This window comes from Natrix helvetica (genome assembly GCF_964273705.1).
Source record: "Natrix helvetica genome assembly, chromosome: 9".
NCBI lineage: Eukaryota > Metazoa > Chordata > Lepidosauria > Squamata > Natricidae > Natrix > Natrix helvetica.
The window spans coordinates 8,136,642-8,162,780 of NC_138560.1; the positions used below are offsets into that span (position 1 = coordinate 8,136,642).

The 26,139-nt window shown below is 44.3% G+C and overlaps 1 protein-coding gene across 1 annotated transcript; it reads left to right on the plus strand.

Moving 5' to 3' along the window:
- Positions 1-1,467: 1,467 nt before the first annotated feature.
- LOC309396508 (alpha-tectorin-like) lies at positions 1,468-24,318 on the plus strand (the record flags this gene model as incomplete). The annotated part of the gene is made up of 18 exons (XM_081961668.1): positions 1,468-1,486; positions 2,565-2,603; positions 3,627-3,757; positions 3,842-4,123; positions 4,242-4,379; positions 4,920-5,079; positions 6,149-6,564; positions 7,988-8,552; positions 10,169-10,767; positions 12,277-12,826; positions 14,136-14,734; positions 16,931-17,492; positions 18,580-18,779; positions 19,985-20,377; positions 21,897-22,183; positions 22,839-23,104; positions 23,824-24,099; positions 24,236-24,318. The coding sequence occupies 18 exons, from the start codon at positions 1,468-1,470 to the stop codon at positions 24,316-24,318; spliced, it is 5,565 nt and encodes a 1,854-aa protein (XP_081817794.1).
- Positions 24,319-26,139: the final 1,821 nt, after the last annotated feature.

Here is a 26,139-nt window from a genome sequence, read left to right on the forward strand (position 1 = left end):
AAAATCAAGTGCGGCATTGACAGAAAGTGGCATTTCCCAATCACGGTAAATCTGCAGGACATTAAAATGAAAGAGTTGGTGTAAAAGTTGAATAAACTTATCCACAACAGCCCCAACCCTGTTTATGAGAGTTTTTAACATTTTATTATTTAAATATAAAACAAACGGTGGGAAGAGGCTGTAGAAACTCTGATGAAAGTAAGAGCTATCCAAAGGAGAAAATGAATTGTAACATATCAAAAAGGTAAAATATTTTTTTAATTTTTTTATTAGACTGCGCTGAGATGAATAGGTTGACAATGGAAATCAAAGACAAAGGAGAAACAGAATAATATTTAATTTGGGATATATGGTATAATTGGCTTGATAGATTCAAAGATTAGAAAACTGATAATGAAAGATGATTAATGAATTAGAAATTACAAACAAGTGTAAATATAATGAAAGGTGAAGAATATTTATTGTACATAATAGTATATAAAGATAAGATGTTACAAAAATGTAAAATATATCTAGAATGATAACGATATAATGTATATATAATGGTATATGTAACAAAACAAAAACTGTGGCTATAAACTGGTATAAAGTTGTTGTAAAGATGAAATGAAAGATGTAAAATGAAGAAAACTGTATAATAAAAATATAATAATAAACAAACCGAAAAAGGTAAAATAGTAGCATTTTAAAGGCAAAATAATATTTTTGAATATTGTATTTTGTGGTTCCTTTTTTTTTTTCTAATGCAAGATGCTGAAGGGCTAAGCATCTTGAGCATAAAACATATGAGGAACGGTTGCAGGAACTGGGTATGTCTAGTTTAATAGAAAGAAGGACTGGGGGAGACATGATAGCAGTGTTCCAATATCTCAGGGGTTGCCACAAAGAAGAGGGAGTCAAACTATTTTCCAAGGCACCTGAGGGTAGAACAAGAAGCAATGGGTGGAAACTAATCAAGGAAAGAAGCAACTTAGAACTGAGGAGAAATTTCCTGACAGTTAGAACAATTAATCAGTGGAACAGCTTGCCTCCAGAAGTTGTGAATGCCCCAACACTGGAAGTCTTTAAGAAGATGTTGGATAGCCATTTGCCTGAAACGGTATAGGGTTTCCTGCCTAGGCAAGGGGTTGGACTAGAAAGCCTCCAAGGTCCCTTCCAACTCTACTATTGTATTGTATTGTATTGTAAGCAGAAAATACATTTAAAATGACAGCCGTTGGAGAAATATTTGCTTTAATTAAGACTCATAGCTAGAAGTAATTATTTGCATTCCCATTCTATGATTAGGTAATCAGCTATAAACCCCACAGGGTACGAATAAAGGTGGGTAGGATTACTGCCAAAAAAATGTATTAAGAACAACATTAACCCAGAAATAAATTTATACATTCGTAGGTTTCCTGCATAATTTCTGATAGAAGAATTAAAACAACAGTTGGGAATATGAGATCATACCTTCCCTGGTCGATGAAGTTCCTAGCCCTGGGTGAGTTTGCCCCAAAGTTCTTTTCTAATGCATTTATTCATTAATATGCACCATAAATTTCACAGCATGATTTAGTTTCGTCACTATTATTTCCTCGCCCTCCCCCCAAAAACCTGCAACTCATTTTGTGATTGTAATGGAGATATCTGCACAAAACCTAGATTGTTTTTGTGTCCCTCCTCATGCTCTAAATTTGCAACTAATTAAATTTAATTCTATTTTATTTTGGATGAGAATGGGACATTTTAGGATTAGTACTGGCCAGCAGCAATTTATAAGAAGACAGGCGTGAGTTCCCAACAGAGAGAGGGGAAACTGCTGACTGATAGGGTTTCCCATCAAGAAGGGATGCAAGAAGTCCCATCAAAAAGGGATAGTGGCTAAGACGCTGAGCTTGTCGATCAGAAAGGTCAGCAGTTTAGCGGTTTGAACCCCTAGCGCCGCGTAATGGAGTGAGCTCCCGTTACTTGTCCCAGCTTCTGCCAACCTAGCAGTTCGAAATCATGTAAAAACGCAAGTAGAAAAAATAGGGGCCACCTTTGGTGGGAAGGTTACAGCCTTCCATGCACCTTTGGCATTTAGTCATGCCGTCCACATGACCACAGAAACGTCTTTGGCTTTGAAATGGAGATGAGCACCGCCCCCTAGAGTCAGGAAGGACTAGCACATATGTGCGTGGGGAACCTTTACCTTTAGGGTTCCCCATGCATCATTGGGTTTTTCTTCACAGCTAAGCAGCAATAGATAGTATCCAATGAAAGAACGATGATTTAAATTTCCTGCTGTGTTCCAGAATGATGTCAAGGCGAATGTGGGAATTTCAACTGGTATCTTCTGTATCAGGGGTGTCCAAACTTGGGAACTTTAAGACTTGTGGACTTCAACTCCCAGAATTCCCCAGCCAGCTGGCTGGGGAATTCTGGGAGTTGAAGTCCACAAGTCTTAAAGTTCCCAAGTTTGGATACCCCTGTTCTATATCTTTTACCCTGCAACTCTCAGATTTCCTAGTTACACTTTGGTGCAGCTGAGCTTTCCTTATCCCTTCTGTTCACTTGCCTTTTTTCTTTTCCTCTTTAAGCATTCCAAGTGTTGTCTTTGGGAAGTGTGCCTGACACAGGTAAGGGACCTTCAAATGATATGGTAAACCTGTAGAATATTCCGGCCAATATTTATTTATTTAGTTGTTCAAACATGTACAAGATAAAGTTGTGGCCCGCCAGCGGAGAGCAGAGCTGGCGGCAGAGTCGGACAGTGAGGAGGTTGGGGAGGAACATGGGCCAGTCCTCAGGGCTGAGGAAAGCTCAGACGAGGGCTCTGAGTCGGAGGCAGAGAGGGAGTTAGACAGCAGCGAGGCAGAGGAACACCTGGAGCCTATTCCCAGTGTGCGCATGGGCAGAGTTGCCAGAAGACAAGAACAGTTAAGAAAGCAGGAGCAACTTAAGAGTAAAGCCACACTTTGGAACTGATTGGCCCCTCCCATAGGAAGCAAAAGAGGAACGAGCGGGGAGTAGGCTTTTGCAAGAAACAATAAGTTCATTGTCAAGAGTGAAAAAGTCCGTTTCTAAGTATAAGAGACTCTGTGCCAAGTTTTGCCTTGCCTTGCATTTAGAACAATGGTGGGTTCCTGCAGGTCCGGTCCAGTCCGGCTGTACCAGTGGGAGCCGGGAGCAGCTGATAGCATACTGGTATGGTGGTTCGTTTGGCCCACCCGCCTGTTTTTAAAGCAACTGGCCAATTGCGCACATGCACACAGCGTTGGCCAGCTGGGCAAGCCCCAAAAGCATCTGGGCATCACAGGGGTGGTGGATTGCGCATCCATGCGCAGCATCCATGCATGAACAGGATGCACGGCCCTGTGAACAGCGTACCGGTAGTGACATTAAGAGCAACCCGCCACTGGTTTAGAACTAGTTATTTGGTAGCTCGCCAAACGAGATAAGGTTCATATTTGATAAACGGCTGGAAAAAAAGGCGGAAGTCAGTTGGCCAGTGTGCCCACGCGTGCTGGAGCTGACAGGGCAACGCCTCCCGTGTCCTAACAAATGGCTCCGCGTGCCACCGGTGGCATGTGTGCCATAGATTCGCCATCACGGTTCTACCTACTACCTTAACCTCTTATCTTTTCTGGGGACCTTTCCAGGCAGCCTGCTCTATCCTTATGGTCCCCAGTATCAGGACAGAAGCACCCCTAAGGCAGATGATGGATCATCTCCTGAGATCTTCATCTCAGAATTCTTCTTCTTTTATGGGAGAAAATATCATTCCCTTTACGTAAGTATTCTCCAGGTTTCTCCCACAAAGCGACCCTTATCTATTGTTCAGTCCTATCGTAGGCCTTTACTTTTATCCCTCCAGGTGAACAACAATGGGGTGGTGTCCTTTGCCAACCCTGTCAGTCAGTTCACCCCAGATCCTTTTCCTCTGAGGGATGGCCGAACCTTCGTGGCTCCTTTTTGGGCCGATGTGGATAATCGTATCACAGGGGAGGTATACTACAGGCAGAGCCAAGACCAGAGGCTGCTGCAGAGAGTCACGGCTGATATAAATGCTTACTTTCCACACGAGAAGTTCACAGCTACCTGGGCTTTTGTGGCTACCTGGGATCAAGTGGCTTTCTATGGATCCTTGTCCACCAAGGTAAGCTGGTTCAACTGATCTTGAACAAGGGCCCTTTCAATCAAAAAAAAGTTTTGCTGCACACTTCCTGTCCTAAGAATACCTATTTCTTCAATATAATGTAATCAATTCTCTACAGGTGAACACATTTCAGGCTGTTTTAACTTCCGATGGAAACATGTCTTTTGTGATGCTGAATTACCAGGATATCCAGTGGATATCAGGCCAAGCAAGTGGTGGAGATGCTCACACAGGCTTAGAAGGCACACCTGCCCAGGTAAGTCTCTTCTAAAGGCACATGATTCCCAGACTTTCCTAGCCTGGACCCTCAGGATTTCCCAACAAGGTCTTTGTTGAAAATGCAAGGAACTAAAGTCCTAAAGTGGGAAATGCCCAGATTGGAGCTGTTGTGTCCAACTAGACAGTACCTAGTTGACTTTGATGTAGAAAACATAAGTGAAATTATATCTGGCTATTTGGGTGAGATATTATCAGAAAATCTTGGGATTGTGGACTAGACTGGGGAGCCAAAAATCACCCTGGGAAGAAGGCGACAAGAAGCCATGGCATATTGTTCTCAAGAAAAGCACCTGGATGCAATTTTCTGTCAAATTATATATATATATATATATATATATATATATATATATATATATATATATATATATATATATATATATATATATATAAATAATATAAACGGGGGTGGGTGGGTTTGCTACGGGTTCGCCCTGGTTCTGGAGAACCCATAGATAACGTTATGGCTAGTTCGGAGAATCTTTTTTGGTAACGCTTTCCCCCATTTCTTACCTACAAGGCTGGCTTTAATAATGGTGATGCTGACAATTACTTCAACATTCCTGGTTCTTGGACTCCAAGCATAATGAACATCAGCTCAACAAGCAATGTCGTAGACCCTGGGCGCTGGATATTTGAAGTGGACGTTTTTGCAGTGCCCAATGGATGTGTGTACAAAGGTACATTGAATGCAACCCAGTGAGATCATAAGAAAAAACAAACAAACATAAAGGATTCAGCCCAGAAGTGGTATTCAACAGGTTCCGACCAGTTCTGGAGAACCGGTAGTGGAAATTTTGAGTAATTCGGCGAACTGGTAAATGCCACCTCTGGCTGGCCCCGCCCCATCTATTCTCTGCCTCCTGAGTTCCAGCTGATCAGGAGGGTATTCCCCTGAATTTGGAATTGATCAAAACACCAATGACTCAACTTTCCATATTGGGGGTGGGGGTGATCAGAAGAATTTTAATGCAATATCGTAAGGACAAATTTACACATAATTTGTAGCAATGGTTTATAGCCTGCAAGCATTTGTAAATTAGGTGGGTTATTTTGTTTTCAGCATAGGAACAAGAAAATAGATTTCTATTTCTATTTCTAGTCAAACACTTGGAATTTTTGGGTAAATGTCCAGGCCTTTCTGTTACAAATATATGCATTGTTTTCCATTATAGGGGTATAGATATTAATTTTTTGAGGGGTGGGATTATTTTGTTACCTCTGTTTATGTATTTAATTTTTCTTTCTGTTAGTTCAGTGCAAATTAGGGGACTGGAGGTTAAAACATTTAAAGAACGGTTGCTGGAATTGCATATGTCTAGTCTGATGAAAAGAAGGACTAGGGGAGACATGATAGCAGTGTTCCAATATCTCAGGGGCTGCCAGAAAGAAGAGGGGGGTCAAACTATTCCCCAAAGTACCTGAGGGCAGGACAAGAAGCAATGCATGGAAACTAATCAAGGAGAGAAGCAACCTAGAACTTTCCTGACAGAACAATTAATCAGTGGAACAACCTGCCTCCAGAAGTTGTGAATGCTCCAACACTGGAGGTTTTTAAGAAAACATTGGATAACCATTTGTCTGAAATGGTATAGGATTTCCTGCCTGAGCAGGGGGTTGGACTAGAAGACCTCCAAGGTGCCTTCCAATTCTGTTATTCTATTCTACAGTATTCTAAATAATAAGCTATCAGAGGCATGAACTTCTGGGGCTTTCCAAACATTTGTGATGTGTCTTTTGTCTTCACAGCTAACTTCTTACCTCTCAATGTCATCTTCTGGAGTGAATCCGCCTGTGAGGAGAAGTGCCAGTGCATGTTGGACACTCATACAGTGATATGCCAGGCTGAAGGCTGCTCTGCAGATCAGGCCTGCCAGCCTGTTTCTTGGTACAATGTGTGCCAGCCTATACACAGTGCATCTTGCCAAGTCTTAGGTGGACAACATTATACCACCTTTGATGGACGACTGTACCATTTTCAAGGTGATTGCACTTACGTGTTGTCTCAGGTATGTGCACCCTCGCACAACCAAAGCCTGACGTACTACCAGTTGGAAGCCACGGTACAAGGAACCGCCTTAGATGCACCGCACATAGAGTATTTGCGCCTGATAGTCTATGGGCAGGACATACTTTTAATGACCAACTCTACTGGGCATGTCATGGTAAGTCATCTGAATTGGTGTCCCCAATTCAGCTTATGACTTAATTCTTCCCCATCTTCTTTGTCCTTTGTTTGCCATTTCCTCTTTCCTCTTTCTTCTTCTTCTTCTTCTTCTTCTTCTTCTTCTTCTTCTTCTTCTTCTTCTTCTTCTTCTTCTTCTTCTTCTTCTTCTTCTTCTTCTTCTTCTTCTTCCTCTTCCTCCTCCTCCTCCTCCTCCTCCTCCTCCTCCTCCTCCTCCTCCTCCTCCTCCTCCTCCTCCTCCTCCTCTTCTTCTTCTTCTTCTTCTTCTTCTTCTTCTTCTTCTTCTTCTTCTTCTTCTTCTTCTTCTTCTTCTTCTTCTTCTTCTTCTTCAGATTCAACTCATTCTCCTTCACTAATGTGTCCTTTAAGGAGAACTTGGATAGACATTGTTTAGGGATGGTTTTATTTGATTCGACTTAATTCATTAGTGGGACTTTGACTCATGGACCTAAATGGAGCTTTCTAACTTTCAGAGTCTGCAATTTTTAATTTTCAACCCTAGATCAGCAACCCCCGATCTTTTGGACACTAAGGACCAGTTCCATGGAAATAGGTTTTTCTGAGGACTGGAGGGGGCATAGTTTCAGGTGCTGCCTGCATCCAGTGGATGAGATGCCGGCAGCTCCCTTGTAGATAAAGTTGCTAGGGTTTCATCTCAAGTTTTTTTCACTTATAAAACCCTTGCTCTCTTCAGTTAGTTGTGCTTCTCTCTATCTAATCATATATTTGGGGATAGTAGCTTCGGTTGCTTAGCACTGCAGATTTGGGGTTTGGATGGCATCAAATGCCTCAACACTTCCTTAAATCCAGTATGATTTGTTAAGCAATCAAGCTCCCCGTCGGGAGAGCGAGCACGCAGAGAAGCGCAATGAGAGCGATATGGAACAACACGCACAAACCAGCATACAGAGTCACTGAATAGTACAAAAATATAGTAGTTTACTATGTAGAAATATAGAGGTATTCAGAGTCCGGTTAACAGTCCAAGTCATACACGGTTCAGTAATTCAGTTATCAATATTCTCAGTTTCACACACAAAACAGCTAAACAGTAGCAAGACTCAGAAACTCACAAGCAGTATCAAACAGTATCCATGATCAGTATCTAACAAAACAGAGAGAGCTAACAACCACTCTGCTCCCTCTTATGACTGCTTGAGGTAACAAGCCAATTACATTTCTCTAAGATTTAAAGTAACAGTAAAGTAATCATAGCTTATATACATTGCCAAGCCAAGCCTAGGGTTACATCCCTAACATGATTGATTGATTGATTGATTGATTGATTATGGGTCAACAAATTGGTTTTGACTCTTCATGACCAGATAGATAGATCAATCCAATCCAGCTAAAATGAAAGTGGCAATTCTGATTCCACTTTGTTGTATGGAACCCCTTGGTAGATTGGTGGAATAAAGACACTTCTTCCTGTGGTCCTTCTTGGTGGCAAGATCCAAATGCGTAAGAGTGGCTTCTCCATGAACATAGATACTGACTTCGGAGTATCAGTTTCTTACACTGGCAATCAACATGTGGAGATTGGGGTTCCTGCCAGATATCAAAATGTGACTTGTGGCCTCTGTGGATCGTTGAATGCTAATCAGTCAGATGACTTCTCAACCCCCAATGGATCCTTGGTGGAATCGGTGACTCTATTTGCTCGAAGCTGGCAGGTCAAAAATTTTGTGGATCATTGTGGGGACATCCAACCACCACCAACTTGTCCCCTGACTAAATTGGCCAATTATTCCAGCTCAAAACACTGTGGCATTTTAGAAAAATCCCCAGGTCCTTTTGCTAAGTGTACACAGACGGTGCCTGTATCTAGCTTTATGGAAGTCTGTCTTAATGATGTTTGCACATCTGGAGGGAACCGGACGGTGCTATGCAATCTCCTCCATATTTACACTGAACGTTGTCAAGCAGCCAACATCACAGTTGGGCAATGGAGAGAAGAGACACAATGCGGTGAGTAAAATTATTAAATATAAACCAACAACCTCTCAATCCCTGGAGGGAATCATAATAAATGTCACACTGCCGTGACTAATCAGTAGAGAGAGATGCGATTTGTACATTCTGGTCCATTAAAAATATGATTAATGGGACTTAAGGCACATCCAGACAACTGGTGGGGAATGCTTTCTTTTAATTCAGGAGTCTCCAAATTTGGCAACTTTCTAACATGTGGACTTCAACTTCCAGAATTCCTCAGCAGATCATGCTGGCGGGGGAATTCTGGGAGCTGAAGTCCACAAGTCTTAAAATTTCCAAGCCTGGAGACCTCTGTTCTAACCAACAAACATGTGTCCTGATTGCTCTGTTCTGATGGATAAACTTCTTGTAATGAAACTGGTGATTGGCACTATCCTAATAGTTTTAATGGAGGACGCATGAAGGAATGAGACTGGTAGATTTTTCGTAGATGAGAAAAACATTATGTTCTTATATGTGCATGTGCCAATGCATGTGCATATGAAGCATCAATTGCCACAAGTTCTTATTGCAACACAAGTTACTGTATTGCAACTTATTGCAAGTTCTTATTTCAACCTTCCCATCTAACTCAGCAGACAGCATCCTTGGAGAGATGGACATGAGATAGATCCACCTTTTTCCAACTTGGTGTCCTCCAGACACGATGGTCTTCAGCATCTAAAACCAATTTCGTTGTATTTCTTTTGTACAATGACAATAATAAAGGCTATACTATCTAGAGCAGTGGTTCTCAACCTTCTCAATGCCGCGACCCTTTAATACAGTTCCTCATGTTGTGGTGACCCCCAACCATAAAATTGGTGTCTTGGTTCCTAAGACCATTGAAAATCTGTGTTTTCTGATGGTCTTAGGCGACCCCTGTGAAAGGGCCATTCAACCCTCAAAGGGGTCCCGACCCACAGGTTGAGAACCACTGATCTAGAGTTCCCCATCCCACTGGTTGTTGTCACTGATGGTGATAGCATCTTGGAAATGAGATACAACTCACTCACGGGGCATCAGGTTGGAGAAGGCTGAGAACGGATGGAGGTGGAACAGGAGTGGGCTTCAAAAGTTTTAGCAAGGGGTTCTCTGTCTGGTTGTTGGGTGGGCTTGGCCATGGTGGTCGTGGTCTAGTCGGCCTCCTGCACCACATGGGGGGGGGCATGTTTGCCCTCCTCGGGCTCTGGAGGCTTTCCTCGAGTCTCCGGGAAGACAAAAATGGCCTCCGCAGGCATTGGAGGCTCTCCAGAGGCTAGAAATGGGCCCATTTCTGGTCTTCTCGAACTTCCGGTAGCCTCCCCGAGCCTCCATGCATGCCCTGCACTTACTTGCATCCAAAACGGGCTGCGTAGGGACTCCTGGGAGGGGCAGGGTGGGCAGGGCCAGCCAGAATGGGATTTGGGGGTTCTCCGAACTGCCCAGAATCTTAGCTAGAGGTTCTCCCGGACCCCTGCGAACCCCCATCAGCCCACCCCTGGTGGAATGTGTGCCTGAATGAACAGCAAGGCATAGTTCATAATTCATAGAGGAGGTCTTGGGATCTGGTTTGGTGCAATAACATCCACTTGATTTGTCTCCTCTTTCACACATCCTTTCTCTCTCAGACGTCACTTGTCCAGAGAACAGCCATTATGAAGGCTGCTCCACAGCTTGCCCTGCCAGCTGCCTGGATTCCACCGCTCCGCTTTTCTGCTCTAAGCCTTGCCGGGAGGGCTGCTCTTGTAACAAAGGCTACATTCTCAGTGGAGGTGCATGTGTGCCCCTGAGCCGTTGTGGCTGCACACTAAACAACCAGTATTATGAAGTGAGCAATGAGGAGATCCTGAGAGATTCCTGCAGCAAGAAATGCTTCTGTAGGCAGCCTTCCCACCCTATGGAGTGCCAAGATCATGCGTGCAGGGCTCAGGAAACCTGTAGAGTGGTGGATGGTGTCTTGAGATGCCACGCTGAGGAAGTTGGCAATTCCTGGGTGTTTGGAGATCCCCATTACGTCACCTTTGATGGAGTGGCATTTGACTATGAAGGGACATGCACGTACACCTTGAGCCGGTACTGTGGCCCTTTGAACAAGTTACCAAGTTTTACTGTCAAAGTGCAGAATGAACATCGGACCTCGTTGGCAGCATCCTGGATCTACCAGGTGGAAGTCGAGGTCTACGGGCAGCAGATTGTTATGAGGGCGGATCAGTATGACAAAATACAGGTAAGGTCCTTGTTTAACCACCACTCACTTAGCTACTGGTTAGTTCAGCATCCCCGTAATTGAAAGGTGTGTTCAGCATATACAGCAAAAGTGCCTGTTGTTCTTGGCCTGTGCCTGCAGAACACATTTCCTTGGCTGAGTTTTGTTTTTGTGTTTTGCTGTGGTTATTATTCAATATCTTCTTCTCGCTCTTTGCGGTTTCACCGCAAATGCACAACCACGTCTCCTTGACAAAACTGCAGACCGTTTTCAAAAAGGGAAGCCACATCAGTAAATATTTATTGAAGGTATAAAAATGTTCATTCCCAAAATAACTTTGACCAAATCCAAGAATAGCTATAGAAGCTGGAATAACAGGAACAGCTTAACCAGTCTTTGCGTCATATAGAGGCCACATGCTTGAAGTTGGTAGGGCCAGGACAAAACCCTACATTTAAATTTAACCCAAAGCCCTGAAATACATATTATATATTCACTCATCATCTGTTTGGTGATATTTAGCCATTCCCATTATAATTGCAATGACTTCTGGCGATTATGAAAGTCTCAATCCAATCCATTTCAAAGAGTGCCATGTTAGCAATAACAATAGCATGTAGATTTATATATGGCTCTATAATGCTTTATAGCATTCTCTGGCAGTTTATAGTGTCAGCATTATTTGCATATGGCCCCCAACAATCTGGCTCCTCATTTTAATGATCTCAGAAGGATGGAAGACTGAGTCAACCCCATCAGGATCAAACTCCAGGCTGTGGGCAGAGTTAGCAGAATGCCATTGTTGCATTCTAATTACTCTTCTTCTTCTTCTTCTTCTTCTTCTTCTTCTTCTTCTTCTTCTTCTTCTTCTTCTTCTTCTTCTTCTTCTTCTTCTTCTTCTTCTTCTTCTTCCTCCTCCTCCTCCTCCTCCTCTTCTCCTCCTCCTCCTCCTCCTCCTCCTCCTCCTCCTCCTCCTCCTCCTCCCCCCTCCTCCAGCTCCTCCTCCTCCTCTTCTCCTCCTCCTCCTTCTCCTCCTTCTCCTCCTTCTCCTTCTTCTCCTTCTCCTTCTCCTTCTTCTTTTCCTTCTCCTTCTTCTTCCTCCTCCTCCTCCTCCTCCTCCTCCTTTTAATTCTTCTTCTTCTTCTTCCTAGTGTATTCCTGCAGGTGAAGGGTCTGCTTTTCAGATCATTGAACACCACTTTGCATATGATCAGCTGCATCTCCAGGGCGCAGGGTACACGGCTTCCATATCTTTGTTGATGGTGTCTTGCCATCTCTGTTTTGGATGCCCGCAAGATCACTGGCCATTGACTTCTAGTTGGCAGGCAGTCTTGGCCATGGTGGAAGGTCCTGCTCTCTGGACATATCCATATCAGTGGAGTTGGACTTCTCTCATCTTCTCTATAATTGGTGCCACACCAAAATGTTGTCGAATTCTAATCACTGTGGAACCTCAGTGGAAAAGGCATTACGGTTTATTGCGAATGATAAGCAATGCTGCCTTGACTTCTCTTCTCCTTCCCATCTCAGGTGAATGGTCTTCTAGTCAACCTGCCATTTGTTCTTCCAGCAGAAAAGCTCTCTGCTTACTACCATGGCTTTTCCGTCCACGTCCAGACCAATTTTGGTCTCTCTGTCTCTTACGACTGGTCCTACTCCGTATCGATGTCTGTCCCCAAGAACTATTCTGGGTTGCTTTGTGGCCTGAGTGGAAACTTCAACGGGAATCAGAAGGACGACTTCCAAAACCCAAATGGCAGACTTCTTTTCAGCCCTACCGCTTTCAGCAACAGCTGGAGAGAACCTAATTCACCTTTCCACTGTACAGTCGTTGGGCTTCCACCCTCCTGTGATGAATCTCAGTACTGGCCTTTGCACTCCTGTGGGATCATCCGTGATCCAAGTGGGCCGTTTCAGCTATGCGGTGACCCTGCTACTGCTCAAATCCACTTTGAGAACTGTGTGAAGGACATGTGTGTCACCTCTGGAAGCAGCCTATGCAAAACCCTGGGAGCGTATGCTCAGCAGTGCCAAAGCCGTGGAATTGCCCTTCAGCCCTGGAGGGAGAAGACTGGGTGTGGTAAGCCGGTGTAGATTTACAACCCTGGTGTTACAGTAATTGTCAACATCCAGCTCGAGAATCCAAATAAAACTCGAGATAGGATCATTCCTTTTTAAAAATAGTTTTTATTAAACATGTTTACCTTAAACGCACACAAAAAGAAAAAAAAACAAGACAAACATAACAATATAAAATAATTATACAGCCTTCTGTATCGGCATTCACATTTAGCCTTTGTAGTTCTCCATTCTACATTGCCTTCCTTAGATAGGATCATTCCATTCCCCAAAATCTTACTGTTTGTTGACTACACTGCATGGTAATATCGAGGCAAAACTAACTCTGAGGTTCCTCAAATGCCAGCTCCTAGAATTAAACAATAATTTTCCCAGCCAAACCCCCAGCCTCTCATGTAGTCCATTAAAACAAGTTCTCTTTGCTATGGGAACCGTCGGCTTCAACTCTACACCTGTTACAATGTCCTTGAAAAAGTTTCAGGCTCTCATGGTCTCCAGCAGAATTGTAGAAGTTTCATTTCTCCATCTAACCCATTTGAAAGCCACACCTTTCCCCCCTTATTCTAATGACAAGTAGAAATGAAGGGGGCACATAGCTGCCCAAAGTTTCACATTTGACAGTAATAGTATGCATATTCATGCTGTTAGCCTTCCTTACCTGGTCACCTTCCAGAAGTGTGGGACTGCACCTTTCAATAGCTGCAACCACAGATAAACCCAGAGCACCAGTTAAATAAAAATTACTTAGGCCCATAGAGGCATAAGGGGTGTCAAACTCAAGGCCCGGAGGCCAGATCCGGCCTGTGCGGTGCTTAGATCTGGCCTCTGGGGGTGTCCTGGAAACAGCAAAGAACCGGTCTCTGCCAGTGAAAATGGAGCTGGGGAGGGTCGCGTGTAGCCCACGCAAGCTCCGTTTTTACTGGCAGAGGGTTGCAGGAGGCCGTCGCAGCTGAAAACGGAGCTCAGGAGCCCATTTTCGCTGGCAGAGTGCTTGGGCCGCCACAGGCGCCCCCGACACGAGTGATGTTGAACTGGCCATGCCCCCTGCCCCCCCCAGGTCAAACATAAGCCTGATGCAGCCCTCAATGAAATTGAGTTTGACACCCCTGACATAGACTGTCTCATCAATACTTACAAATGTCCCTTAACTCCGTAGTTCTCAAGCTTTTCCTCACCACAGACCCCTTTCATTTTTCTTAATTGCTTCTCAGGTTGTCTTCCTCTTCCCTTCAGTAAAGCAATAAGACAGGATTTCTACTTTGGCATTCTCAAATGTTGATATGTGTCCATTTTTTTCCCCTCCTCCCCAGAGTTGTTGTGTCCTGCTAATAGCTTTTATGATCTCTGTGGACCTCCTTGCCCGTCCTCTTGTGCCTCCTTAGCCACACCTTCCAACTGTCAGACTGGTTGCGTTGAAGGATGCCACTGCAACCCTGGGTTTGTGCGGAGCGGCGTGGAGTGTGTGGCCCAAGATCAATGCGGTTGCACTTATGATGGGAGATACTACCTGGCTGGGGAAAGTTTCTGGCCGGGAGAGGATTGCAGGAGCTTTTGCAGCTGTAACAGCACCAGCCACGCTGTGGAGTGCGTCAACTCCACCTGCGGTCCTGGAGAGTTCTGCGGCACCCAGAAAGGCACTCATGGGTGCCACAAGCTCTCAGATGGTCTCTGTCAGGTGTCAGGGTATCTTCACTACACCACCTTTGATGGGCAGCAGTTTGGATTCCAGGGGACGTGCAAATACATCTTTGCAGAACTATGTGGAAGCACTGCGGGCTTGCCCTTCTTTAGAGTCGAGGTGAAGAATGAGAAGCTAAGTAACCAGCTGTTGCCCATGACATCAGAAGTCTTTGTTCAAGTGAAGGCCCACCAGATACGTCTGCAGAGAGATTTCTGGGGAAACATCAAGGTAAATCTCTTGGGCAAGAGCAGCCTTTTCCAGCTAGGTACTTGTGGGACCACAACACCCAGAACTCCCTGTCCCTGTGATCAAAGTTGTAGTCCCTACATGCCACCCAGGGGTGGGTTGCTCCCAGCATTACTGCCGGTTCGGTGTGCGCAATTTTTTTTGCGCACATGCGCTTGCTTCACTCGTGCGCATGCCAAATACGCACTCTGCATGTGTGTGCATTTGCACAAAAATAGGTCTGTGCATGCGCAAAATGTTAAAAAAAGAAATAAATTACATTTGTGCAATTGCAATTGTTCTGCGCATGCGGCCCCGTAGGAGAACTGGTTCAGGGACCCAGGCGTGGGCCGCTCCCAGTTCCAGTGACCCAGGATGCCAAATCACTACCAGCTTGGCCAAACTAGTCCGAACCAGTAGGAACCCACCTCTGATGCCACCACGTTGGGCACCAAGAGGGCACCAAAGGGAGAGAACTCTTCTAGATATGTCTATGGAGAATCTCAAATCATCCAGGTCATGGTTCTCCCAGAGGTGCTTCTTCCAAAAGACAACTGGATTTTCTTGGGTTTTTTCCCCCTTGAAAACATGTTGCTTCTCATCCAAGAAGCTTCTTCAGTTCTTTAGTCCCCTAATTCAGAAAAATAAGAAAATAGGTTGAAAATGAAAACGGAGAGAAAAATAGAAGAATACAATGACCTCTTTTGCTTTTGAGAGGTTATCCCAATCTTGTCTGTTTAGTTCAGTGTTTGTTTTCAACATAAGAAACACACAAGCAGGACATCTAAGAAACAACTTTCTTTGTACTGTAGTAGCTTGATGTCTCAGAGAAACACACAGTCCGAATAAGGTTGTTCTATATAAACGCCATAAGCTGAAAGCTGTTGAGCAACCTGACCTGTTGATAAAGTTAACATTGTAAAAAGCCACCTAAAACACTGGTTAGCACCATGACAAGTTCCACAAGAAAACAGCTTTCTTTTTTCTTTCCTGGTAGCCGGCATGAGGACCTTAAATTTTAGACTCTCTCTTGACCTTGGTGGGCCAAGGGGCTGGGGGGGGGGCTGGGGAGGCATGGCCATGGTGGGTTTGCCATGTGACTCATGTTGGGGGCACTTGTGGTGCCAAGTGCTAAGGCAGGACTTCCCTGAGACTCCTTCCTTCCTTCCTTCCTTCCTTCCTTCCTTCCTTCCTTCCTTCCTTCCTTCCTTCTTTCTCCTTCCTTCCTTCTCTTTCTTCTTTTTTGTTCTCTCTTTCTTCTCCTTTCTTCTTCCTTCCTCTCTTTCCTTATTTTTCTTTGTCTTTCCTCTTTCCCTTTCTCCTTTCCTGTCCCTTCTTGGATGCTCAAATGCAAAAGGGGAAACACTTCTAGTTTGTTTGGCTAGCACTTTGCCAGCAAAACCAGCTCTGGTTTGTGTGTGTGTGTGTGTGTGCGTGTGTGTGTGTGTGCTGCCCAAGTTCAATTTTTGCTAGCAGAGGCACTGCAGGCCAGTCCTTTTCTGTTTCCAGGCTGGCCCCATGGGATGGATCTAAGCACCCTGTGGGCTGGATCTGACCCATGGGCCTTGAGTTTGACACACCTGGTCTAAAACCTGCTAAAAAACCTGCTCACTTGAAACAACCAAATAACAACAGAGATTTACTAAGCATACAAGCGCCTACAGTGTGCCTCAGCCTCCCAGGAAATCACTGGCAGTTTGTTGAGCAACCCTAAGCAAAGATAGACCACAACTTATATACCTTTGGCCTACTACGTTTCAAAGAGGAAGACAAAGGACAAGACAGACATGGTGTAAATTGCAGCATGACATTGGAATGCTTTTGAGGAACCTATTTGAATGGCCTTCTCATTATTTGTCCCTTCCTACTAGGTCAGCATGCTAGCTATACTATTGATTTCTTTTAAGGGAAGTGATATACAACCAAGGGGGAAAATAATCCATAAGGACATAGAAGTGGCTGACGGGCTGGTTTTCTACCACAGAGTGGTGCAAGTGGAGAAGGGCTGAAAGAAAGAGTGGATTGGTGAATGAAAGAGGGCAGCAGAAAAATAAAGGAGAGAGAAAGGGAAGGTTTCTCCCGCGGAGAAGCATCTTAACCTTTAAAGCTTCTCCGGATGAGTAAAAATAGATGTTTGTTCTTGGGGGACCTCCAAATTAACCAGCCTTTCTGTCTTTCATCTTGGCTTCTTCAAATCAGGTCAACGGAGCAACTGTCAATCTCCCAGTGAACCTCAATCAAGGAGAGACCGTCATTTTCCAGCATGGAGCGTATGTCGTTCTGAAAACAACATTCAACCTGGTTGTGAGCTACGATCTGATGCAAAACCTCTTCGTCGTCCTTCCTCCTCAATACATGGGACAAACCTGTGGGCTCTGTGGGAATTTCAACCGGGTGGCCCATGATGACTTTGCGATGCCAAACGGCTCTTTAGGAATGGATGGCTTCCATTTTGCAGCCAGCTGGAAGTCTGAGAGTAGCTGTAAGGATGTCTCTGCTCCTGGTTCTTACTCAGAATGTTTGGAGAAGCAAGAGCTCATCCAGGCGAAATACAAATGCTGGATCATTCAAAATCCCCAGGGGCCCTTTGCTTCTTGTCATTCCCAGGTTACTCCTGAGCCCTACATGCGTGACTGTATATTGGACCTTTGCATCTCTGCCTTAGACCACGCTGTCCTATGCCACTCCATTCAGAACTATGCAGCAGCCTGCCAACGACAAAATGTAAACATTTCTGCCTGGAGGAACGAGAGTTTCTGCTGTATGTATCTCATCCCTTCATCCTACCTGCCATTTTGGTTTTGTACTACTGTATGTGATCTAGGAAGACTAGATATAGATAATGTTCCCCTACAGGAGATAAATACGCTTTTTAGAAAAGCTTGTTTTCTGAATCTAGCACCAGACCTTCCATGAAGACCCATCGGCTCCATGGTTGCAACTTGGAGTAAGGTGTTATCTTGAGTAGATTCTTGGCTTAGTTGGTTTCAAATATAGGACTTGATTAGCTAGCTCAGGTTCTGCTGCACAACAGCCAAGATAAAACTTTTCTCGGGCTGTTAATCAACCCTCAACAGCAATTAACTATTTCATGGCATCTTCCACTTACACACAGTGTTTGAAAAGGGTTTGGGGGCATCTGATAGTGTTCTGGTAACGTTCAACTGCTGTTGTCATCTAGAGATTGGGTGGACAACATGTAGCTTTCCAACTGTTGTGGCATTGCAGCCGGTGGCGTTGGACCTGTTTGGCTTGAATTGTGAGCAATAAGCACCATTTCAGGATCAGTGGTGGGATACCAAATCTTTTCCTACTGGTTCTATGAGAGTGCGCTTTGGGCGTGCGCACAGCGCTCAAAGACCACCCTCGGTGTCAGCGCTGGTGGGCTGAGCTGTGTTTTAGCTCAGCTCCGGTGTGGCAATGCGCGAATCAGCTAAGCTAAAAAACAAGGGAATTTAGGACAGGGAACAACGGAGGTGGGAGGGCGGGGCCAACCAGAGGTGGCATTTGCCAGTTCTTGGAACCACTCAAAATTTCAGCGATTGGTTCTCCCAAACCAGTCCAAACCGGCTGAATACCACCTCTGTTCAGGATCCTGTACATCTTATTAATCTGGAGGCTTCAGATAACAACTTCCTTTAGCCCAATTTACTGTTGTAGGAATGGCCAAAACCAGTATCGGGTGTGGCTTTCTCCTACTCTTTCTAGCACATGTTTCTCTTCTCTCCCTCCCTCTCCCTACTTTTGTTTTTTTTTTAAAAACTAGATCTGGATTTTTACTCATAGGTTCTCCCAACTGATATCTGGAAATTGCTGCTTCTCAGAGTGTCCCATTCTTCCCCCTCTAGATTTTCAGTGCTCAGAACATAGTCACTACAAGCTCTGCAAGAACTCTGTGGATAAAGAATGTTCTGCCAGTTGGCTTCAGGATACCCAAGGGACCACTTGCTCCGAAGGATGTGTCTGTGATGATGGGTACTATCAGAGTGTCAACAAGTGTGTCCAGATGGAACAGTGCGGTTGCACGCACGATGGACGCTATTATAAAGTAAGCAGGACTCCTCATCCAAGCCAACATTTTGTCATGTGGTGGAACGTGTACTTTGCTTGCAGAAAACGTTTTGGGAAAATTAGGAGAGCGAAGAAGTTGAGGAGAAGATGCCCTAAATCAGACGCCCTCTTCTCAGTTAAGCCCTGCAGAACAATCTGGAAAGTTGAATAGAGCAGAGGAGATTCAATGAACATTAGAAAGGGGCAACATGAATGGAAGGTAGCCGCGACGATGTTTGGGATGCTGCTTTTCTTTTTCTTTTCTTTTTTTAAATAAATAATTTTTATTAAATGTTTTGATCTTTAAAAGCAATAGGGAAGACACAGCAAAGAAAAAAAGCACAATAAGACAAAACAAAACACAGAACATATATAACAATATACAGTAATTTTACAGCTTTTTCTATCGGCTTTCCTTCTTAGCTTTTATAATTCTCCCTTCTGCATTGCCTTCTTCTCACTCTAACCTTGTCCTATAATTTAACAAACATAGTATTAACATAATAGTATTCATTATTTATATCTCCATATATTTGTATTCTCTATTTTCTGTCTTGGCTTCTGTTTTCTAGCCACTTGTACATTTTATTCCATACTTTATAGAAGTCCGATTCTTCTCTTTCTTTTAGTTCTATTGTCATTTTACCCATTTCTGCGCATTCGATGCTGCTTTTCTTATCTCCTTTCTTCTTTAGCATTATGAGTTATATTCATCATGTGGAAAAAATAAATATAAAAAAAATATTAATATGAGCTAAAGGTCAAGGTTATTTTTCATCCTAACAGTCAGCACTTTGAATCCATCCTAATACAGGCTTATTTCAGCTTGTCCATGGAGATCCATTTGTTCGGTAACAATCATTTTCTTGCCTTTGTTCTCACCATTTCCTAACTTGACCATATGCACCACATCGAAATGTGTCATTTATCAATTAGCAAGATGCGTCTTTTTTCTGTGTAAGGACTAATAACGCCCTGGGCTGTTATTAACGAAGAAATTATCCATTAGATCTTACAAAGATAGAATTCCAACACAATTCCTTTTGGCTAAAATTATGACTTATAGCCTTGTCAGACGCCTAATTTTCTCAATAGTTTTAATGGAGTATCTTTCCGATCTTTACACAACACAAAAAATATTGAAAAAACACCCACTCTGTTTTCACTGCATCTTCCATATTGACCTCTATGTTCTCCATGCAGATTGGAGAGCACATCTGGCTGCCGGGTTGTGCTAAAAAATGCCGTTGTGACCTCCGTGGCAATTTTCGCTGTTTCCCAGCTAGATGTAAGATGGATCAACAATGCACATTGAAGGGGGGACAGTATGGCTGTCACAGTCTCTTGACCACCTGCGTCATCACAGGAGATCCTCATTATTTCACCTTTGATGGTGCACTGGTGCACTTCCAGGGTATCTGTGACTATGAGGTCTCTCACACTTGCAACTCCACTCTGGATTTCTCCTTCCGAGTTGTCATTGAAAACAGACACTTCCAGAATCCCAGAGTTTCCTTTGCTTACCGGGTGGAAATCTGGTTTCAGATGCACCAATCGAGTTTCCATGTTTTCCTTGAACGAGGCAAAGCTGTCCATGTGAGTAGCGACAGACTCATTGATTTATGGACTCATACAATCATAGGGCTGAAAGGGACACCTTGGAAGTCTTCTAATCCAACTCCCTCGGACAAGGGTATCAAACTCAAAGCCAGATCTGGCCTGCGGTGTGCTTAGATCTGACCCATGGGGACACTCTGGAAACAGTGAAGGACCATGTGCCTCTGCCAGTGAAAATGGAGCTTGGGAGGGTCGTGCATGGCCTTCCCAAGCTCCATTTTCACTGGCAGGGGTTGCAGGAGGCCATCACAGCTGAAAACGGAGCTTGGGAGCCAGTTTTTTTCTGGCACAGCGCTTTGGCCACCACCGCTCCCCCAACACAAGTGATGTCAAGCTGGCCATGCCCACCACGGCCATGCCCATCATGCCCCCCCCAAGGTCAAATACAACCCTGATGTGGCCTTCAATGAAATTGAGTTTGACACCCCTGCCCTAGGAGATCTTGTATCATCCCGGACAAATGATTGCCCAATCCTTTCTAGAAAACCTGGAGCACCCACAACTTCAGGAAGCAAGATGTTCCATTGATTTAACAACTTTTGTTGTTATTGTGGGTCACATATTAATTTGGGGAAAGCAAACGAAGTGAGTTTACTTAAAAAAAATCCAAATCCTAAACCAGTGCTTCCCAAAGGTATTACCTATTGAGTAAATTACCCCAAATTTTTTGACACCCAAACTCATGACCCAATGACACCAGGGATAAGTATTTTGCATACTTTGGGTAAAAAAAGGACTTTCTGATGAGCAGTTTGGGGTCAATAAAGGAAAAAGTATGGGAAGCACCATGCTAGAATATCTTTACTTGGTTGCTGACAGTGTTGGGTGAACTCTTTGTTTAGCAACGTAGCCAGACGTTCAGAGAAGATGAAGTTTTTTCCTTCCGTCCTCACCACTTTTTAGAGAGGCACGATTGAGAGCGTTTTAACAAACTGCATCCCTGTTTGATTTGGTGGCAGCAGCACCTCAGATAGAAAGTCCATACAGAGAGTGGTGAGGACAGTCGAGAAGATTATAGGAAGCTCACTTCCTGTTATTCAGGATATTGCTTATAAGCACTCTGTGTTTAGAGCTCAAAGCATTGTTAGAGACCTCACATACCTACTTGATGGTCCGTTCCTGTTGCTCCCCTCTGGGAGGAGATTTCTAAGTATCTATAGCAGGATTGCCAGATTCTGTCACAGCTTTATTTCCTAGGCCATCCATCTGGCAAACTCGCAGGATTCTTTCTTTTCGCCATGTACATGTATGCATTCGATCTAGACTGTGTTGTTTCTCTGCGTCATATAATATATGTGGGCACATGCATAATTTTGTATTTATTTACTTTGTCATGGTTTATGTAGTGTATATCGGAGGTGGTGACCCTTTGAGAGCTGTATGCAACAGCAGGTCATTTTAATGTATGCCGATTAGTGCACGTCCAAAGTGATAATAAAGTTATTCTAAGTTTTAACTTAGCACCGCAGGAACGTTTACAGTATTTCTTTTATGAAAGGTTAATGGCAAAAGAACCCAACTTCCGGCCAATGTAGGGTCCATTGCTCGGATCTTGAGAGTGAGGAATATGTTGACCGTGAGAACCAAAGCGAATGTGGAAATCCAGTTCAACGGGGCAAGTAGTGTCTTCATACGCGTGGGGCCAGAGTATCAGAATCAGCTGTGTGGCATGTGCGGCAATTTCAACGGTGATGCTTCTGATGATAAACTTTTACCCTCTGGAGACAAAGCTCGGAGTGATGCCCAGTTTGGAAATGCTTGGATATCCAACACCAGCTCTGTACGGTAGGATGAGCCTTTTTCTCTCCCCATCTGAAAAGCTAGAGCGCCCTGGAATCGGAAGACGCAGAAATTCTGATGGTCCCAATAGATTGCAAGATATCAGTACAACAGAGAAGAACAGTGTTTCAAAAAGAGAGGAATTAAAACATTTTAATCAAATAGATCAGCTCGTCCTTTTCCGGACAGCTCAGTCTCTTGGGTGATGAGTAATGAGGCTGTCAACCCTGAAGCTGATCTGATCGAAGCCATTTTGAACTGCTTTCAGTGTTGCCACACTGGAGCCGAGGGATAGGCAGGGGGGAATTGAGATTGAGGGGAATTGGTAGCCAAAACAACATATTTTCTCTTGGGAACCAAGGACATTCTCACACCTGGTCAGAGGAAGGCGGGGCAATGCTACCCAGTTGCCAAACCACACCGTGATTGGACCATGTGACTGATTGTTTGGAAAAAGTAGAAAAAACTTGTACTTTTCATTAGGTGAAAACCGCGGGAGGCTTTGGAGTTGGTTTTCCCCAGATATGCGCCAATATGATAATTCCATATAAAATATTCTTTGAGGAATCTACCTGCCTCAGAGTATTGCTTGCTATGGATTTATTATTTGGAACTCTGACATATAACCTTTGTAACTCTTTTCTTTGTCTATCTTTTTCAGCTGTAAGAACAACACCGAAGACCTTATTCCTTGCCCAAATCAACACAAGTACAAGCAAATGTGTGCGATCTTAATTAACGGTTCAGGGCCTTTCGCCGAATGTCACTGGCTCAATAACCCAGACTTGTATTATAAATCCTGTGTCTACGATTTATGCCAGTACGGGCTGGGCAATCGCATGCTCTGCATGGCCATTGAAGCTTATGATGAAATATGCACCATTACAGGGGTGAAAGCGATGGGCTGGCGGCAGGCAACAGGATGCAGTAAGCAAAATAAGAAGGGTGGTTTTCCATTAGGAAAATGTCTGTAGATGTATTTGAAAGTCAAGGTGCGACATCTGTATAGAACAGGGGTGTCCAAACTTGGGAACTTTAAGACTTGTGGACTTCAACTGCCAGAATTCCCCAGCCAGGCTGGCTGGGGAATTCTGGGAGTTGAAGTCCACAAGTCTTAAAGTTCCCAAGTTTGGACACCCCTGGTATAGAACCTCTGCCCTTGGAAATGATCGTTATCATGAATGACAGCAAGTGACCATATTTGATCATTCGATGGACTGTACGATATCAAACTATCGTACGAATAATTGTCAAGTTTGTACTACCCCGCTTTGTTTATTTATTGTCAGGCACAAGCCACTTGAACTAGTCTCAACCAGAAACTTTATATGAAGAAAGTTTGAATATGCGTTATTTTTGAATTAGTCTCAGCCAGAAACTTTATTGTTAGACACCTATGTTACAAGAATCTCACCAGACTGACTGTATTCCCCTGGGAACGGTCAGATAAGGTTTCAGGGATTCTGGGCTGAAGTCACCATGTCACTTTCTCCAGGGAAAAGACTGTAAACTCAAACCCCTCTTAACACCACCTTCCAGTCTAGCCGGAGATTGTACCCTATGTATGTTACAAAAATATGTTTTGGCTCATTGTTTTGCCCGATGGCTGATGCGTTCCCAAACCCATTTGATCTTATTTTTTTCAGGCATCACCTGTCCAGTTAACAAGTACTACGACTTTTGCGGCCCCGCTTGTCCTGCCACGTGTGCCAACCTCCAGGCCCCTGCCCTTTGCAAAAAACCTTGCGTCTCGGGCTGCGTCTGCAGGGAAGGCTACGTTCTGAATGCTGGCGTCTGCATACCTCTGAAACTCTGTGGCTGCACGCTGAATGGCCGCTATTACCAGCTGGGAGAACGAGTGATCCTGGGGGACGCTTGTAACCAAAGATGCATCTGCGTGCAAGCTGCTCAGCCAATGGAATGTCAGGAAGTAGCCTGCAAAGCTCAGGAAATGTGCAAAGTTGTGGATGATGTACGGGGTTGTTACCCAATGACATTTGGCCTGATGCATCTATACGGCCCTTCAAACTACGTCACTTTTGACGGTGTTTCCTTTAGTTTTCAAGGGGCCTGCAAATACACCCTCGTTTCCTACTGTGGCCCTCCAGGAAAGCTTCCCAGCTTCAACATCCAAGTATTAAATATGCATAAGGACTCTATCTTGGTATCCTGGATAAAACAGTTGGAACTTGAAATCTATGGGGAGAAAATAATTGTAGCAAAAGGGCAGCATGGCTTAATAAAGGTAAGAATATTGTAAATTCTAACTAGTTCCCATAGGGATAACTGTAGGATCTAAACAACTGCCTTATAAAGAGTTTATGCTAGCCCCTCAAAGTAGACCAGGTTAGGAAAACAAAGCTATGAAATCTAATACCTCTTTTAGTCAACATGGCTGTGGCATCTCTGCGCTGCATGCTTTCCGGATGGGAGTTAGAGGAAAGCGGTAGTTCACAGCTGCTAAATTGTACAAGAGGCTCTCTCTGTCCCAGGAAGAGCAGCAGCGGAGAGAAGCAGCTGCTGCCCCGGAGACCAAAGATGGAGCGGAGCAGGCCCTGAAAGGCTGCTCAGTCAACACTTGTCACGTGGCGGAAACCGCGCATACGTAGAAGCTGTGAGCGTGCGCATGTGCACACACCAGTGGTTGGGGCTGGGTGTCCACCTCGGGCATGTGTGTTGTGCATGCGTGCGCATGCATATGCACCCACTGCCCTGCGATGTTCCAGATGCCCTCCCGGAAGTCGTGCCGTACGCTGCGTGCGTGTGCACAAATGGCCTGGTTGGCTTAAAAGCAGGTAAGGAATGTGGGTGGCCCCACCAAAACAGTTCTGGTACAGTGGCCACTGCTCCCAGCTGCCACCAGTACGCCTGTACCGGGGTGTACCGGCCGGAACCCACCACTGGCATGCATTCACATTTTCGGCAAACCGGTTGTTAAGTGGGTTGAACCTCACCACTGCATTTATCCAAGAAGAAGGGTCCATTTGTCCATCTAATTTTCCATCCAGTGATACATCTATCTAGTCACTGGAAGACGGAAGGTGTATAGATTAATGAAATGAACCTATCTATGAATTTGATGAGGACATTTTTCCCCTGGCTTTGTCTTAGGTGAATGGCCTTCTAATGAATCTGCCCATTACCCTTGCGATGGGAAAACTCTATGCCTATTCTACTACTGCCTTCCTCACTATTGAGACCGATACGGGCCTCTCTGTTTCCTATGATTGGTCTCACCACGTGTCAGTTTCAGTTCCTGAAATTTACTCGGGGTCCCTCTGTGGCCTTGGCGGAGATTTCAACCAGAATCGCCACAATGACTTCAGGACTCCCAGAGGTTTGGTGGTTCAGGATCCAGAGACTTTTGGCAACAGCTGGAAAGATTCTGGCTCCCCATTCCACTGTGCAGCTGTCGGGCCTTTACCAAATTGCAGTGAAACGGAATTGGCCCAATACAGATCTCTGGCTTATTGTGGACTCATTCGTGATACGAATGGGCCATTTCAAGATTGTCATGATCAAACGGAGGCTCAGTATTATGCAGAGCATTGTGTGAAGATCCTATGCACAACACGGGGCAGCCGCAAGATTCTGTGTGAAGTGCTATCTACATATGCCCAGAGATGCCAAGCAAACCACATCAAGATTCAACCATGGGGAAAGATCACAGGGTGTGGTAAGTGATATTCAATAGAAAGACTGGTTTAAAAAAACAGAAATGAACATTTGTGCAGGTTTGCAGATGAAATATGGTGTCTGTTAGACATGACACTCCACTGTCAGAGAATCTCACTTCTCTTTCTGTAAAATAGTTTTTAAAGAAAAAGAAAGAAAGAGAGAGAGAGAGAGAGAAAGAAAGAAAGGATGAATGGATGGATGACTATATCTGTTTGTGTGTGAATCAGACCTTCACTCCTGTCAATCTACACTGGAAACAATTAATGAACAAGCAAAACAGGAAG